This window comes from Alnus glutinosa, chromosome 10, assembly GCF_958979055.1.
Source record: "Alnus glutinosa chromosome 10, dhAlnGlut1.1, whole genome shotgun sequence".
NCBI classification, from domain to species: Eukaryota; Viridiplantae; Streptophyta; class Magnoliopsida; order Fagales; family Betulaceae; genus Alnus; species Alnus glutinosa.
The window spans coordinates 22,636,603-22,651,574 of NC_084895.1; the positions used below are offsets into that span (position 1 = coordinate 22,636,603).

Sequence of the window (14,972 nt, forward strand, 5' to 3'; positions counted from 1 at the left end):
ATGCATTTAAGATTTTATAAATTCCTGAAATATTGTTTATGATGAATCAAATTTGATGTTTGTTTTCTTTCCTAGTGTAATTTTTTCATGTATCTAAAAAATAAATAAATAAATAGAAAAAAAAAAAAAAAAAGAAAAAAAAAAAAAAAAAGAAAGAAGAGAAGGGACTACAGAATAGGAAGGGGGGGAGATACTTACCCAAAAGGGCCTATTTCGATTCAGCCCAAGCGGGAAGCCGGAGCTCCCATCACTCCGGAGGGATAACGGTGACTCCTCGGTGAGAAACCGATGGATATAGACAATAGGCATTAGTCTTGTGACCCTACACTAGGACTCCGACTCATGACTTTCAATCTACAAAATCACATATTCGCAGCAATTTGTTAACCGAATTGCAGACAATTCGATAAAGTGCATGGCCTACCTCTCTTGGCAGTAGATCTCTTGGTCACTTCATGCTGTTCTTGATTGACTAGGATGCCTTTAAATTATTTGTCAGAGTTTGGAGAGAATTTAGATATGTGATTGTAAAAAATCTTTGAAGAAAATCATGTGATTAAATAAAAATTGAGTTGTTTAATAACTTATCTGGTCAATAAGTTTCATAAGTGGTTTCTCACAATCATATGTCCGAAATCTCTCAAATTCAGACAAATAATTTTAGAGGATCTTGCCGTTCGAGACAGATAAATCTCGCACTTTTCTTCTTTATCGAACTGTCCAAATTAACTACAATTCGGCCAATAAATTGCAGCTAATCTTTATATTCAAATCACATGGGAGTAAGCTTTATCAAGAGAAATGCTATCAATTACTTTTTATCCCAAGATGCTTATGCAGCAGTTTCAATCAATCATTGATTTTTTCTTCTTTTTTTTTTAACGAAGACTAATGTATTGGTTGTTTGGAACTGTTACGTGCATTATGGATAGTTATGGAATAAAAATGTAGTTTTCTAGCATTATTCCTTTATCAATATGAAATATATTTTAAAAAAATGTTATATACTACATCATTATCTCATTATTATTCAAGTGTGCTGATGTAGTATTGCCAACCCATCGTTGAATTTTTTTTTTCTTTAACAATAATTAATCTAAGGATAAATTGGCAATTTCATGTCAATATAGTTAAATAATCATGTGGTATATAACATTACTCTTTACGGTTTACTTGCAAAAAAAATATAAAAAAGAAAAGAAAAGAAAAAGGTGTTCTCATTATAAATTGAGAATAACTTCTATTCAGTGGTGGCAAAAACTAACACCTTTCTGCCCACCAATAAGAAGTTGACATATTAGCATGGAACAAAAAAAAAAAAAAAAAAGTGTTGACAAAACACTGAATCATCCTCCTTCCTTCACTCTTTTAGTCTTTAGAAACAAAAAAAAAAAAAAAAAAAAAAAAAACCAAAAATCCTCCTCCCAACCACTGCCCCATGTAGCCACGCTGGACTCTGAGATCGGCAACTCCACGGCGTTGGAACTCGAAGGAGAAGACGACAACGCAACGGAGTCGAACGAGGTGGGTAGTCCCTAGACAGGAAGGATCGACTCTTCTTGGACCCAAAGTTGGCCGGGGGTGGCCACGCGGCTACCCTCGGTCCATAGGGCAGCCGCGCAGTCATCCCCGGGGTCTGGGGGTGGCCTTCAGGCCAACCCTAGATCCATCTAAGGCTAGCCCGATGGCCACCCCAGGCCCTGCGCGGCCACCCCTGGCCACTGGGGGGTGGCCGCGCGGCTACCCCTGGTCCATGGCGGCCACCCCCTGGGTCTGGGGTTGGCCCGAACTTGGGGGTGGCCTTCGGGCCAACCCTTTTGTCCGTCAGAGATGATCTAGAGGTGGCCGTTGATCCGTAGGAGAGCAGCGTTCGGTGGCATGTTTCGACTCGGGAGTTGGCGGCGTGTTCCGGCCTGGGCGGTGCCGGCAGCATCTAGACCACGTTCGGTGTCGTTAGGTTTGGTTTAGCTGTGACGGCGTCTTCCTAATCCGACAGTGGTGGTTTCCGACTTAGGCAGTGTGGTCCAATAAGGGAGTTGGCAGCGTGGTCTGGCCTGGGCGGTGCCGGCGGCGTCCGGCCTGGCTGTGGTGGTGCGGATTTGGGCAGGGGCGGTCTCTTTGTTCTGAGATCCGGTGTTTCAACAACACTTGAGTTTTTTTGTTATGAGATAACGTGTCAATATGTTATTGGTGGGCAGAAAACCCTTGTTTTATGTCATGATCTGATAGAAGGGGCTCTCTTATAAATTATGATCTTATAACATTTTAGTAAATTTAAATTTGAATTTAAACATTTAATTCTTCAAATTAATAAGACAAATGACCTCTCGAAGACTCGAACTCTCCGGAGCTCGGCAATTAGTTTACTGTCAGACGCACGTGTGGGGTACGTCGAGCCCACACGTGCGTAGTAAGGCTTTAAAGGTTTAGTAGTTGCGCCCTCTAAAGTTCCAAACCAACACTTCAGAACTGCCTGCCTCCATTTCTCTGTGCGTTTCTTATCCATGGCTTCCACTTTCGTCACTGTACCAAAACCCTTTGTGTACAAAACCAACGCTCCCTCTTTCTCTAACCAGAGACTACTAGGTACTGCGTTAAATCCGTTTTAGATATTAAATTTCACCCTTTTTGTTCTCATTTTTCTTGGGAATTTTCCTTTCTAGAATTCTTTTGAATGTTTTTCTATCTGGGTCATGAACAGGTCTGCGGAGAAACTCTCTGAGAGTCAACGCAATTTCCAAGAAATGGGAGCCCACCAAGGTTTCTTATTTCCCCTATTAAATTTTTATAGTTTATTTTTGGTTTTGCTTATTTTTTCTACACAAACAGGCTTCTATATTCTATGCTAAATTTAAAGTTAGTATTTTTGTGTTATAAATTATCTTGGTTTTGTTTATTGCTGCTAAAAATTATATGGGTTTTCAATTTGATACTTAGTGGTAACTTTGTGTTGCAGGTGGTTCCACAAGCTGATCGAGTTCTCATTCGTCTTGAGGAGCTGCCTGAGGTGTGCCTTCTCTTTCACTGCTTATGTTTTAGTGTGATTTCTGTTGGGATTTTCGCTGCGAAAGATTTTAGTATAATTGTACTGATTCCACACAAGAAGAGAGTATTTGATACTGATATGGAAAAGAACTAAAGCATCACTAAGATAACACCTCTATATTTTACATATAAAATAAAATAAAATAAAATAAATAACACCTCTATATGAGAAGACAGATGAGACAAGACTACTAAAAATCTATCACCTAAAGTCCACAAATATACTATTGAAACAACTAAACTTGCTACCCCTTACATACATTATCCTCTATCTATTATGTCTAGTAGGCTTTTGACTAACAAAAGATAAAAACAAATAAACTTTTTCTACCACATGTAAATTAGTTGGAAACCAGAACCTAGTGTTGCATCAGCCTATCCCTGCAGTGTTTGTAGTAGAGTTGGTGATGACTCTCAACACTTCCCCTAACCAAGCTGTTTAAGATCAGACATCAAATGCATATACCACATTCCTGTCACTGTGGCTGTTGCCCTAGACTCTGCTCTGGTAGTTGACAGAGACACGGTGGCTTTTTGCTATACTCTGCTTTATTGAAAAATCCCATAACCACACTGGTGTTGTGTTGTGTTGACAAAGATATGATGGCAAAATTGGAGATAGTGGGCAATGTGGGATTTAATAGATAGTTCTAGTAATTGTGGCAGCCTGTTTTGATGCCGAAGAACTTTCCTGTGTTTTGCAAGTGCACAAAAAAGGTGCTTTGGGTGCTGACAGAAGCTTCTCAAAATGGCCCCCTAAGTTCTTACACTTGAAACTGATTGATTTAACTTAAAGTAGTGTGCAATAACCTCTGTATGTCATCATTTTATGGCTGGAGGTGCATGGGTTGATTTCCTATCTAATCTCCCCAGTGAAACTGAACTCTCAATCATGGATCGGGCTAGGTTTGCTTGTATGGATAAATTCCAATGTCTGATATGTAGAGCATCTCTTGCAAAATTTGATCTGGACCTGATCTCTTGGCCATTAGCCTAGTATGAGCTGGTATTATTTCAGTAGAGAAAGGGAAGAATTGAAAAACAGCAGATTTTTGGGCATTGATCATTCAGTGACTTCAGTCCATGATATTTATTTTTTCGAGCATGTATACGAAAAAAAAAAAAAAATTCAAACAGTGACCGTACTACTTGTACAGGGTTGCGAGTTGATTGGTTGTTATTTGGTACTTTATAAGTAGTGGTTGCCAAGAGTCCTGCATTGCATAAATAAGTCACTCATGTATGATCTGTTGTAAGCTGTCATGTTGATGGATGAAATCTCTTATGCTACAGAAATCATCTGGTGGAGTTTTATTGCCCAAATCAGCTGTTAAGTTTGAGCGGTATCTTATGGGAGAAGTACGCAAAATGCCAGCCCTTGCTGTCTTGTGAAAACTTGTTCTTTTTGTTTTTAAAAGAAGTTGTTTCTCTGGATGTTTTGACGAGCAATATAATATATGTTTCAGATTCTCTCTGTTGGTGCTGAGGTTAAGGAAGTGGAGGCTGGGAAGAAGGTAAGCAATCAAAATGTGTTCAGTTTTGGTAATGATTATGCAGTGAGCAGCTGTAGCTAGAAGCAACATTGATGCTTCTGGCGCCCTAAACTTTTTGAAGAATGAGAGTAATCTTACAAGTCTCTCTTGTGTCCCTCTAAAAATGATGTGGTTTTTAAAATTACCATTTGATCAAAATCTAATAATGATTTATCAAAAATAAATAGTGATTTTAAAAGCCACATAATTTTTAGAAAGACACAAGGGGGATTTCCAGCATTACTCGATGAATGAACTTTTTCCCGTGCTTAATGGTATCATTTCCAAGAAATGTTTGGTCTATTGCCTTGTCATCTAAATGGGCTAATGCTTATTTTGTTGCAGGTTCTTTTCTCAGACATCAATGCCTATGAGGTGAGTATTAATTTAATGTGAAGTTATCACATGGCCCTTGGTAGTTTTAAGAGCCTTTGCAAATGATGTGCTTAGGAAGTTATTCTCATCGAGTATACTATTTCAGTATTTCTCATGATTGTGATCTGAACAAAAATTGGATTCATTATTTTTTGTCATTGATTTTCAGTTGAAAGTTTGTTGTGCTGTCTAATTTTAGGTTTACTTGTTTACCCATTTTGAGGATGGTGAAATGTAAGGACATAGAAAAAAGCGCTAGCCACATTTGTACTATCGCCCCAAAAAGGCTAATCAATTTGAAGCTTTTCTAGAATCCATTATAAAGCCCCATTTTACCCAGTAATTAGATAATGTGAGATTTAGCACTCATAATTATCTTTATAAACCACTCATGGGCTAGTCCTAATCTTTCCAATATGGAATATGAGTGTTACAAACACTCCCCTTCAACTCCTAACGTCCTCACTAGGGCTACGTTATGCGGTACTCTAGTACCACATAACCTGATATTACTAGGTGGCTCTGATACTATTTGTAAAAACCGAAGGAAAAACGCTAGTTACATCTTCACTATCTCCCCAAAAGGACTAATTAATTTGGAGATTCCCTAAAATTCCTTATAAAGTCTAATTTTACCTAGCAACTAGGCAATGTGAGATTTAGCACTCATGACTATCTTTATAAACCACCCACTCTATGTGGGCTAGTCCTAATTTTTCAATATAGGATATGGGCGTATCAAACTCAAGGATGTTACAAACTCCCCCTCCCCCCCTTTAAACTCCTGACGTATTCGTTAGGGTCACGTCATGTGGTGCTCTAGTACCCTATGACCTGGCGTTACTAGGTAACTCTAATACCATTTGTAAAGATCAAGGAAAAAGCGTTAGCCACACCTACATTATCACCCCAAAAAAATACTAGTCAATTTGGATCTTCCCTAGAATCCTTATAAAGCCCAGTTTCATATAGTAATTAGGCAATGCGGGACTTAACACTCATGACTATCTTTATAAACCACCTACTCTATATGGGCTAGTCTTAATCTTCCCAATGTGGGACATGGGTGTTATATGAAATGTGGGGAGTGTTGATGTTGTAGAGACTGGTCGTATTGTGCTGATTCTGCTTTATAAAATGGTGCTTTGCAATGAATTGTCATGACATTTGCTGATGACATTCTTAATCCTTTTTTTAAGCACTTTATTACTTCTACACTACTTGGAGCTTAAAAACGGAGAATAACAATTATATGGATTTTAAGGAAAAGCAAAAAAGGGTTGTGATTATTAGAGAGTTTTAGATCATATTTTGTGAGACAGTAAATATTTATTAATACCAATCCAGGAAGCCTTTTGGTCTAGCCTGATTTTTTTTTGAGAATCTAATACATGTGACTTGCTGTGGTTGCCTTTTGCTACCTTTTGGTGAAATCATCTGTTTACCCTTCATCTCCATGATTTGGAGTAAATTTGAGTATCAACTATCACAGCGTCTCTTAATCCTTTGGCTTTGATATTTGGATAACCTGTCTAATTTTGATTGCTCATGATCATTTAGTCACAATAGTGTTTTTTGGTCAGATGATTACGTGCTCTGTTTTATTTCATTAATGATAATGTGGTAAGCTATGTCATGAATATTCTAGTGCTGCAATGATTCTTTTACATAAGTTCATGGATTTTGAGTGCCACAATTCTAAAATTAGGTTGACTGATGGTGTGGGCATGAGAGAGTTGCTGACATTGCAGTTTATCTATTAACGATGTCATATGTAGGCATAGGCAAGCTTGCCTACATATACTAACAGCCCGTTTTCCTTTATCGTTGTAGTTGTTGATATTTTTGTTATTAGATGATATTTGTATTATTACCAAATGCTCTTCGCGCTAAACATCACGTTTATCGTTATCATGTGATGACTGGTTATTTACCAATAAAAAAAAATTAGTGATATCATCATCAATTGAAAAAAATTACCTGGTGCTATTTCAGGTGGATTTAGGATCGGATGCTAAGCACTGCTTTTGTAAATCAAGTGAGTTGTTGGCTGTGGTTGAGTAGCGTTCGGCACTTGGCAATCTCCAAGATTTAGATGAGACTGCTTCTCTATGATTCTTGACCTCTTTTGTGCACTTTCTATTAAGTTTAAAGCTTTCTTCTTGCATATCAATCTCTCTGACACCCTGTAGTAGAGAAACATCCAGCATGTTGAATTTTGTACTACAATTTATTCAGGGTGGAAATCAGAATTTGGCCTCGTGAAAATTTAACCTTGCCGTGGAAAGTAATTGTGCCATGAAAGGCAATCATGATTGGAACCAAACTTTTAGGCATTTATAGGGGAGTAATGTTGACGGATAAATGAATATTAAAGGCACATTTAAGTGTTGTGGTTATGCATGATTATGGAAAATGAAAATTGCTGTGGTTTGTCATGGATTATGGAACAAAGAAAATCTTTCTAAGAGACATGGATGTGAAAAATCATGACACTTGGTGGTGTTAGGACTTGAAGCTACCACAACATTGGGAACTTCTTTATTGCATATTAGTCTGTGCAGGAATCCATGAATCCTAAACAAGGAGATTTGATTACGATACCTAAAAAAGCTTTAAAAGCTCGGAATGAGCACCTGAACAAGTTGACGGGACATTGGGTACACCGTTAGATGTAACAAAAGAAAATATGGGCCGTTCTCGGGATGGGTTTGAGGTTTATGTTTAATGGGTTTTGTATGTTCCTTTTTCTTCTAATTAATTAGTAAAGAATTGAGAAAAAGGTAACCTAAACCGTATATGAAATGGTGGAAGTTTAGTTTTGGATGGAGAAATGTGGTGGTTTTTCTTAAGCTGCAGCCTACATGAGAACATGGAACATGTGGGTCTAGGCTTCATCTATCGCCCATGCATTAGGCGAATGCTGTTGAGAAAAATATTTTAATTTTATTTAGGAAGCTAAATTCAAGTATACTATTATAAGGTAATTAAAGGAGTAAATGAAAACGAAAAAAAAAAAAAACATCTCTATAAATCTAAATTGTGCTCCAAATAATTCTTTTGGTGCTATAAATTGTCAATTATTTGATGACTAAAAAATAAAAAATATGTTACATATGGATCAAGCCCCTCCACAATTCTTTAAATCGCAACCATTGTTTTCTAATTCAATTATTAAAAATATTCTCACACCAGCATTTATCCATTTTTAAAAGAAGACTTAATTTAAAAATAATGATTAAAATTTTAGAAATTGTACATGGATAAATGCCTTAAGAAATTATAATCCCTTTTATACATATAAACTAAAAGAAGTCAAATAAATTATAACATGAATAAATGCATGATGCTTCATTAAACTAAGATAAATATTAAAGGTACTAAATCTTTTACTAAGAGATGAGTATTAATATGATGTATAGCTTATTCATTAGAGATGATTAAAACAATTAATAAAAAGAAATGTTACGAGTATCAATGAATAAGCTCCAAGACAATCCAAATGGCAACAAAGCATACAAATTTAATAAATAAATAAATAAAAATACTAAACTCTCTTTTCCCTCCACAAGGCCAAGAATCAAACATAGCATATTATTCCCTCTTCTCCCCATCAACCTCCCCAATTAAGCCTCAATCTTAAAAGATATATGATAAATAAATAAAATTAAAAATATCACTACAAGCAGAGCCAATATTAAATAGATGGCCCTTCAAAAAAAAAATTAAATAGATGGAAGAAAATCTGCTTGTGCATTCTGCAGTCAATTTCCGGATGAAAAATGCTAGTTCCTCAGGCCAAGCAGCCAGAGCCGAAGCAAAGAGGCAAAAATACATGTTAAAACTCAAATAGGCGCAACTCAATCATCCCTTCTTTTCTTTTTGGAGAATACCAAGCAACAACTTTTCCCGATTCTAGAAGCCTCAATGAGTAGCTTAAGCTGCATATGAAATCCTCTACATGTGGACCACGCCTCCCAGATGAATAATCCAGCAAAACCCTAGAATCTACTCGAAAGAGAATTGGCCCGACAACCTGCAAAAACATGGTGTCGATGAGAATTGTCTGATTGACTTCAATCTGTTCAACCAAAAATTAGTATAGAAAACTGGCTTCAAGCTGAACTACTTATTGAGAATGGAGAGAATGGCTTCAATGTTTTACCATGAATCATGTGGCAGTAGGAATTTGCTAAAGTACATCTTAAGTCTCTGTATCTACCAAAAGTTTACCACCCCTCTGATTCCATCCATTCTCTCAGATAAAACCTTTTTTTTTTTCAAACCATCCAATAAGGACATGAGCCTAATTCTCTAAAATTTGCAATTAGATGTTGGTTCTATAGAAACACAAAAGGTTAAAGTCTGCCTCGTGGTACTACTCCCCATTCAAAAGGTGGATGCCTTGTGTTTAATCAATTAAGGGATTTGGTATTATTGGCATACCTGCTGTTGAAAGATCAAATTGAGCCTCGGGGAAGCGGCTGGATTTTCTACACTAACTGAAGACCTCTTTAAGCCATTGAGAACCCTTGTGGCAAAAGCTGATGCTGAACAAATATCCAAGCGAGCATCTATCCTTGTCAGGTCACCGTGTAGCTTTCTGAAATTTCCATGCTGGAAAGTATAGGAAACCGAACCAAATAAATCAGCACTCAATGGACTTCTCTTCTTAGCATTCATAGAAATGTCATTATCTCCCCTTGATGCAGCAACCACTGAGCTTTCTCTGCCCCCAAACCAGGCCGCACAGGCGCCACCTAAGTTGTATTAATAGTAGATAGAAAACAAGTAAAAGGTTACATAGAAAGCTTTTCTCGAAACAATAAAAGAAAAGCAAATGGTAATCTGAGCGCTACGGCTTAATACTTACTATTAATTACTTGCACTTTATTGTTTACTTTATTCTGTCATATTCTGCATCGTGCTTAATTAAAAAAAGAAAAGAAAAGACTAATTATATAATGGTTCATTCAGATTTTAAGCGATATCACGAGGCCATGATTATCCCAATCAGTATTATATTTACTTAAGTCCCTATTTGACAGTTACGGGAAAGAATAAATATAAAAACCTAAGCAAAGGGGCAAAATTTTCTTTTTCCTATTTAATCAATGGTTTAGTGGTATAAAAGTTCATTAATCGGAAACTGGCTTTCTTAAGTAAAATGTTCTGCCTGATTTGAGTTATGTGGGATTAAGTTAGACAACAACACATACAATCTAAATGACTGCGTTTATATCAACCAGCCATAGACCATTAGTTACTGAATCTAATCCTCCAACAAAAGCATGAAACTCCAAGTATTTTGATCAAATAAGGGTGAAAAAGAAGGCATGCTTGGAAATTGATTGATTGGTAAGAAAGTGGCTACTTTTGTTTCTTTTCTAAGATAGTTTTCCTGATCTGACATGTTATTCATAATCTCCAACACTGAATTGACAACATAGTTTATCATGTCCAAAAGCATTTCAGAACCATTGAAAGGTGTTCCGTGTATGTGGGGTTTTAGGACACTTGATGGTTGTTAATGATGAGTACATATTTCAAATTACATGCATTACATTAGTTGTATCTTAAGCAACAGACACACAAGCACACGTATCTACATGGATTAACTAAGTAACCAAACAGCTCTTGCAGTTCTCACCCTATCATTGAATAGTGCGTTCTATCTTTTCTGTTTATGACAATTCCGTTATCAATAACATTTAGTAATTCTTTCTCATTTATAATGTTTACTAAGCCACTTTCTTAGGAAACAAATAAAGATAAAAAAGATAACTAGAATGTATATTTGGTAATAAAAAGTATCATAAAGACAAAAGGTTGCACCTGATTTTATATCGCAATACAAGTAAAACCAGTTATAAACTTATCGCTACCCAAAAAACAGAAACATCTTAGGGCAGAAAATACCAATAATTCCAGATATAGCTGAATGTGGCTCTCTGAGACGCACATCATATGAAGGTCGCCAGAACAAACCCTTGTCTGTCTCTAACATGACATCTTCCCGTTTCTCCTTCTCTCTCCAAAAGTCCCGGCTCTTCTCATATGAAAGTGCAGCCTTTGCACATAATCCAGGCATTAGAGATAAAGGTGCCTCACCATCTGTGGCATTAAGTGCCTGAGGATGGCCACTATTTTTGTGTAAACCAAAGCGGTAACGCAATCCAGGTTCAGAAACAAGTGATGACAGATCTAACGATATGGACTCGGGCACATCCCAATATCGTCCTTTATGGTCAATGAACAACTCAGGCCATGCAGCCTCCAAGGTAAGATCATGAAGAGGAAGCTGCAAATGTACATTAAAGGATGAGAAAAAAAATGGTCTTTTGCTCATCTACCATAACTGGAACCACAGAAGAATTGAAACATGAAGGGGGGAAAATTATACAATAAAACTTCCTCAGGACCATTGGCTACGAGTCATTGGTAACACTTAGTTGTTATGCAGCTCAATATTTTCAAGTAAAATAAAGACAGAATGTTAGATATTTAAAGAGAAATTGTAAGTTGAGATGTCTAAAGCAATTTCCTACACAGATTACAAGTTTTTTAAGCATGTTTAAAGCAGGTTCCATACAGAGGCCATACATGTCCAAATACTCAATAACTCCTGTGTATATATATATATGGCCTATGTATAGAGACCTGCTTTAAACATGCTTAATATATTTTTGATAAGTATTAATATATATATATATATATATATATATAGGGAAACCTATTTTAGAAAGAAGAGAAGCATGGTACAGGAATAACTCAGACTCTAGCCAAGAGCAAAGAACAAAATTGCAGCCAAAAACAATAATCTGCAAAACATAGATTCCGGCTACATAGAATTATTATACTGAAAGATAAAACTCAGTGATTCTGTATGATTGTTTATAAAATTTAAGAAATAAATATAAAAAGATGGCTGCTATGCGTGCCTTTTGAAAGAGCATCATTTTGTGCCGGCGTCCATTTTTCTCACCATGTCCTTCTGTGCTCAACAATATCGATGATGAGGGAGTCAAGGATAGCTGTGAGCATAATCCAAATGAATAGAGTGATTTGTCAATGAAATGCTTTGCCACATCCTTGAATCCAGGGAACTCCAAATCATCAACATCAGAAAATTCAGCTTTAATAGAAGAAATTAATTTCTTTGGACGGAACTGCCCAATTAATCCCAGCCACCTGTACTCACATATATTATGTAGGGCGCCTATTAGTAACGCAAGAAATGTAGGAATTCAAGGAGCAATGAAATATCCTTAGTTGACAAAATTGATAGATAATATATATATATATATATATATATATTTTTTTTTTTTTTTTGAACAAGTTTGGATTGCCATTTCTAACTCATGATGCATCCCAAGGTTTGGAGAAATGATCAAGGAAAGAGGATGTCAATTTCCAAAATTTTACATCATTGACAAAGAAATTCTAAAAACCAATGCAGACAAATGTGTCAAGGTGAACAAACGAAATTATGAGCGAAGACTGAATTAAAAAAGTGGAAAAGATCAAGGCAAGATCATGAGATAATTCGATCATTTTCAATAAGTACATTTTTCAAACATCAATATACTGTAACTAAGACAATTATTTGCAGTGAACATAATGATTAGGACCAATTGAAAGCATTCATAGGTGAAAATAATTTTCAATTTTAATGGCAGCAGAAGTAACACTATTGCGGAATTTAATTATAAGGGAGATTAGATATCGAAATAGACTGCAATATGAACAAAAGTAATTGAAAATTTAACATCCAGGCATTCATTAGTGAAAATAATTTTCAATTTTAATGGAAACAAAAGTAACACTATTGCAGAATTTAATTATAAGAGAGATCCAAATAGACTGCAATATGAACAAAAGTAATTGAAAGTAATTGAAAATTTTAACACCCCCCCCCCTCCCCCGGCCTTTTCACTCCCAAGCAACAACTACTTCCAATGAAGAAATGTGTGCTGCAAACATTGCATAGAAACACTAAGGATCACAACTTGGGACTCATGGACTAGACCTGAACATAAATGGAAGACCATGTTTGGCCAAAACAACAAATCTACTAAGCAGCACTTGTTGAGCCCATATCCCAGAGAATAACTTTTGAGATTGATTACAGACCACTCTACCCGAAGTTCTGAGAACTAAAAGATACAACATTATCATTCACCCCTTGAACTAAAATCCAATTAGCTTACGTTTGGTGTTTTCGTGAAACATTCTGATGGAAAGGGCTATTTACCTCTTCTTGATAGTTCCACTACTAAATTGACTAAAATATTAGTTCAGGTGGGTTAATGCAACTGAGTGAAAGTTGCCAGGGACCAAGCCTCTGAGTACCCAAGCTGTATACACAGGGAGCTCCCACAAGCCCAGAACCTAAGAAACAGCAAAAACGCCCACAACCCAACCAACCCAAAAGGCCCACAACCCCAAAAATCATTCAACAATAACTGTCGTTAAAAAATTAGAATGGCAACTGATTCTAGCTCCAAAAAGGTTGGAAGATTTAGTGTTGATTCAATGCAACCTCCATGAAGTGCAGATAAGACAAGATGATGCAGTTATTTGGAGTCCCTTTGATTACAGGGAAGCATAATTGCACTAAGACTTGGTAGGCAATTTCAGCTCAATTGCCTATTGTCAACCTATTAAACTTCTTTGGTTTGAAAAAAAAAAATTCCCTAAGCATACATTTTATTAGATGGCTAGCTTCTTAAAACAGACTTACAACAAGGGATATTTTAGCAAACAGCGACTATACTGGAGACATTTTATGCACTTTATGAAGAAGCAGGTTGGAAAGTCATGACCATCTGTATTATGCACTTTATGGAATTTCTCGTCTTATGTTCTGCTTTCTCTCCTTAATTGGGGTCACTCTTGTATACCTCCTGTGTATTTGGGTTCCACCTCTTCGTGCTTTCAATGAGACTGTTTTACTTATCAAAAATAAAAAAGAGAGCTTGGAAGGAGGCCTTGAGGAAATATTTAATCATCAGAAATATTGGAATATGGGATGACAAACTTAATTAGGCAGTTTAAAATACAAGGGTTTTAAGAGTACAATGTTTAAGCTACTTTTGGTTAGATAGAAATGCAAGACTTTAGCGTGGGAAAGTTAAGAGTGAAAGCGATTAGTTGCAAGGAATGATGATAGATTGTCTAATAGCAAAAGGGTTAAAAACTCTAATCAAAACAGAGTACTTTGTGATATCTGGAGGACCCTTTTTTTTTTTTCTGTATTTGATGTTTCTTAGATAGTTTAATTCTTTTAGTTGAAGTGTTTATGATTTGCACGCATTAAGCAGCTTTCATGTACTTTTTCAGTTTGATTGAATGAAACCATCCAATGCCAAAATTGTGAGAATTGTGTTTTCTTTCCCCCCTAAAACAACCAATTCAACTAAGCCACGTTAAGCCAAAATATCAAAACAAATTCCAAATAAAGCAGAGAGATAATGTTTTTACTGAGTAAACAGCAGAAAATAATACAATTTTCCACTTCTTATATTTTCACTCTTTTCTTTCTCAATATTTATATCACATGTAAAAAGGAACCCCACCCAAATAAAAATGGAAACTTTAATACCTTTTCTCAATCCCACATTTTCCCAGAAACCAAACAAAACCCAAGAGGCCAAGAGAGAAGAAGTTCATCAGACCGCTTACCACCTCGAAGTTGCGTGTTTGAGCAAGAGAGTCTGGAGAGAAAACGAGCCCAACTCCTTGTGAGCAGCGGGGCCATAGGAGGGAATAATCCCAAGAGGAAACCCATTTCCCAGTAGCGAGAGCTGCTGAATCCGGAGGGCTCGGCTGGCTCGAGCCCCATCCAGCGGGAACGGCTCGCCCGGAATGGCCCGGGCCGAGCCCTCCAGGGTGCGCGGCGAGGACACGTTCAGGTCCCAGAATGTTGAGTCCATTGCCGTCCTTAGGTTCGCCATTTTGAGACTCTCTCTCTCTCTCTCTCTCTCTCTCACTGTAGTGTTGGGTTTGGTTGGTTGAGTT

At 36.8% G+C, this 14,972-nt stretch overlaps 2 protein-coding genes across 2 annotated transcripts; one reads left to right on the forward strand and one right to left on the reverse strand.

Annotated features, from left to right (window-relative positions):
• Nucleotides 1–2,428: 2,428 nt before the first annotated feature.
• Nucleotides 2,429–7,220, forward strand: LOC133879783 (10 kDa chaperonin 1, chloroplastic-like). Its single transcript, XM_062318555.1, has 7 exons — nucleotides 2,429–2,586; nucleotides 2,702–2,760; nucleotides 2,957–3,007; nucleotides 4,339–4,404; nucleotides 4,512–4,559; nucleotides 4,923–4,952; nucleotides 6,948–7,220. The coding sequence occupies exons 1-7, from the start codon at nucleotides 2,505–2,507 to the stop codon at nucleotides 7,014–7,016; spliced, it is 405 nt and encodes a 134-aa protein (XP_062174539.1). The 5' UTR covers nucleotides 2,429–2,504; the 3' UTR covers nucleotides 7,017–7,220.
• Nucleotides 7,221–8,392: 1,172 nt separating this feature from the next.
• Nucleotides 8,393–14,972, reverse strand: LOC133878819 (protein TRIGALACTOSYLDIACYLGLYCEROL 4, chloroplastic). The gene is made up of 5 exons (XM_062317362.1): nucleotides 14,637–14,972; nucleotides 11,894–12,143; nucleotides 10,872–11,253; nucleotides 9,399–9,712; nucleotides 8,393–8,988 (listed from the first exon to the last, which is right to left on the reverse strand). Exons 1-5 carry the CDS (start codon nucleotides 14,906–14,908, stop codon nucleotides 8,791–8,793), a joined length of 1,416 nt encoding a protein of 471 aa, XP_062173346.1. The 5' UTR covers nucleotides 14,909–14,972; the 3' UTR covers nucleotides 8,393–8,790.

Bases quoted from the DNA above. Each gene is read 5' to 3' on its own strand.
- LOC133879783 (XM_062318555.1), top strand. From the start codon at position 2,505: ATGGCTTCCACTTTCGTCACTGTACCAAAACCCTTTGTGTACAAAACC. The intron at 4,405-4,511 runs GTACGCAAAATG...TATATGTTTCAG, and splicing joins AGCGGTATCTTATGGGAGAA to ATTCTCTCTGTTGGTGCTGA. The intron at 4,953-6,947 runs GTGAGTATTAAT...GTGCTATTTCAG, and splicing joins CAGACATCAATGCCTATGAG to GTGGATTTAGGATCGGATGC.
- LOC133878819 (XM_062317362.1), bottom strand. From the start codon at position 14,908: ATGGCGAACCTAAGGACGGCAATGGACTCAACATTCTGGGACCTGAAC. The intron at 12,144-14,636 runs GTAAGCGGTCTG...ATGTGAGTACAG, and splicing joins AAACACGCAACTTCGAGGTG to GTGGCTGGGATTAATTGGGC. The intron at 11,254-11,893 runs GCACGCATAGCA...GTACATTTGCAG, and splicing joins AAATGATGCTCTTTCAAAAG to CTTCCTCTTCATGATCTTAC.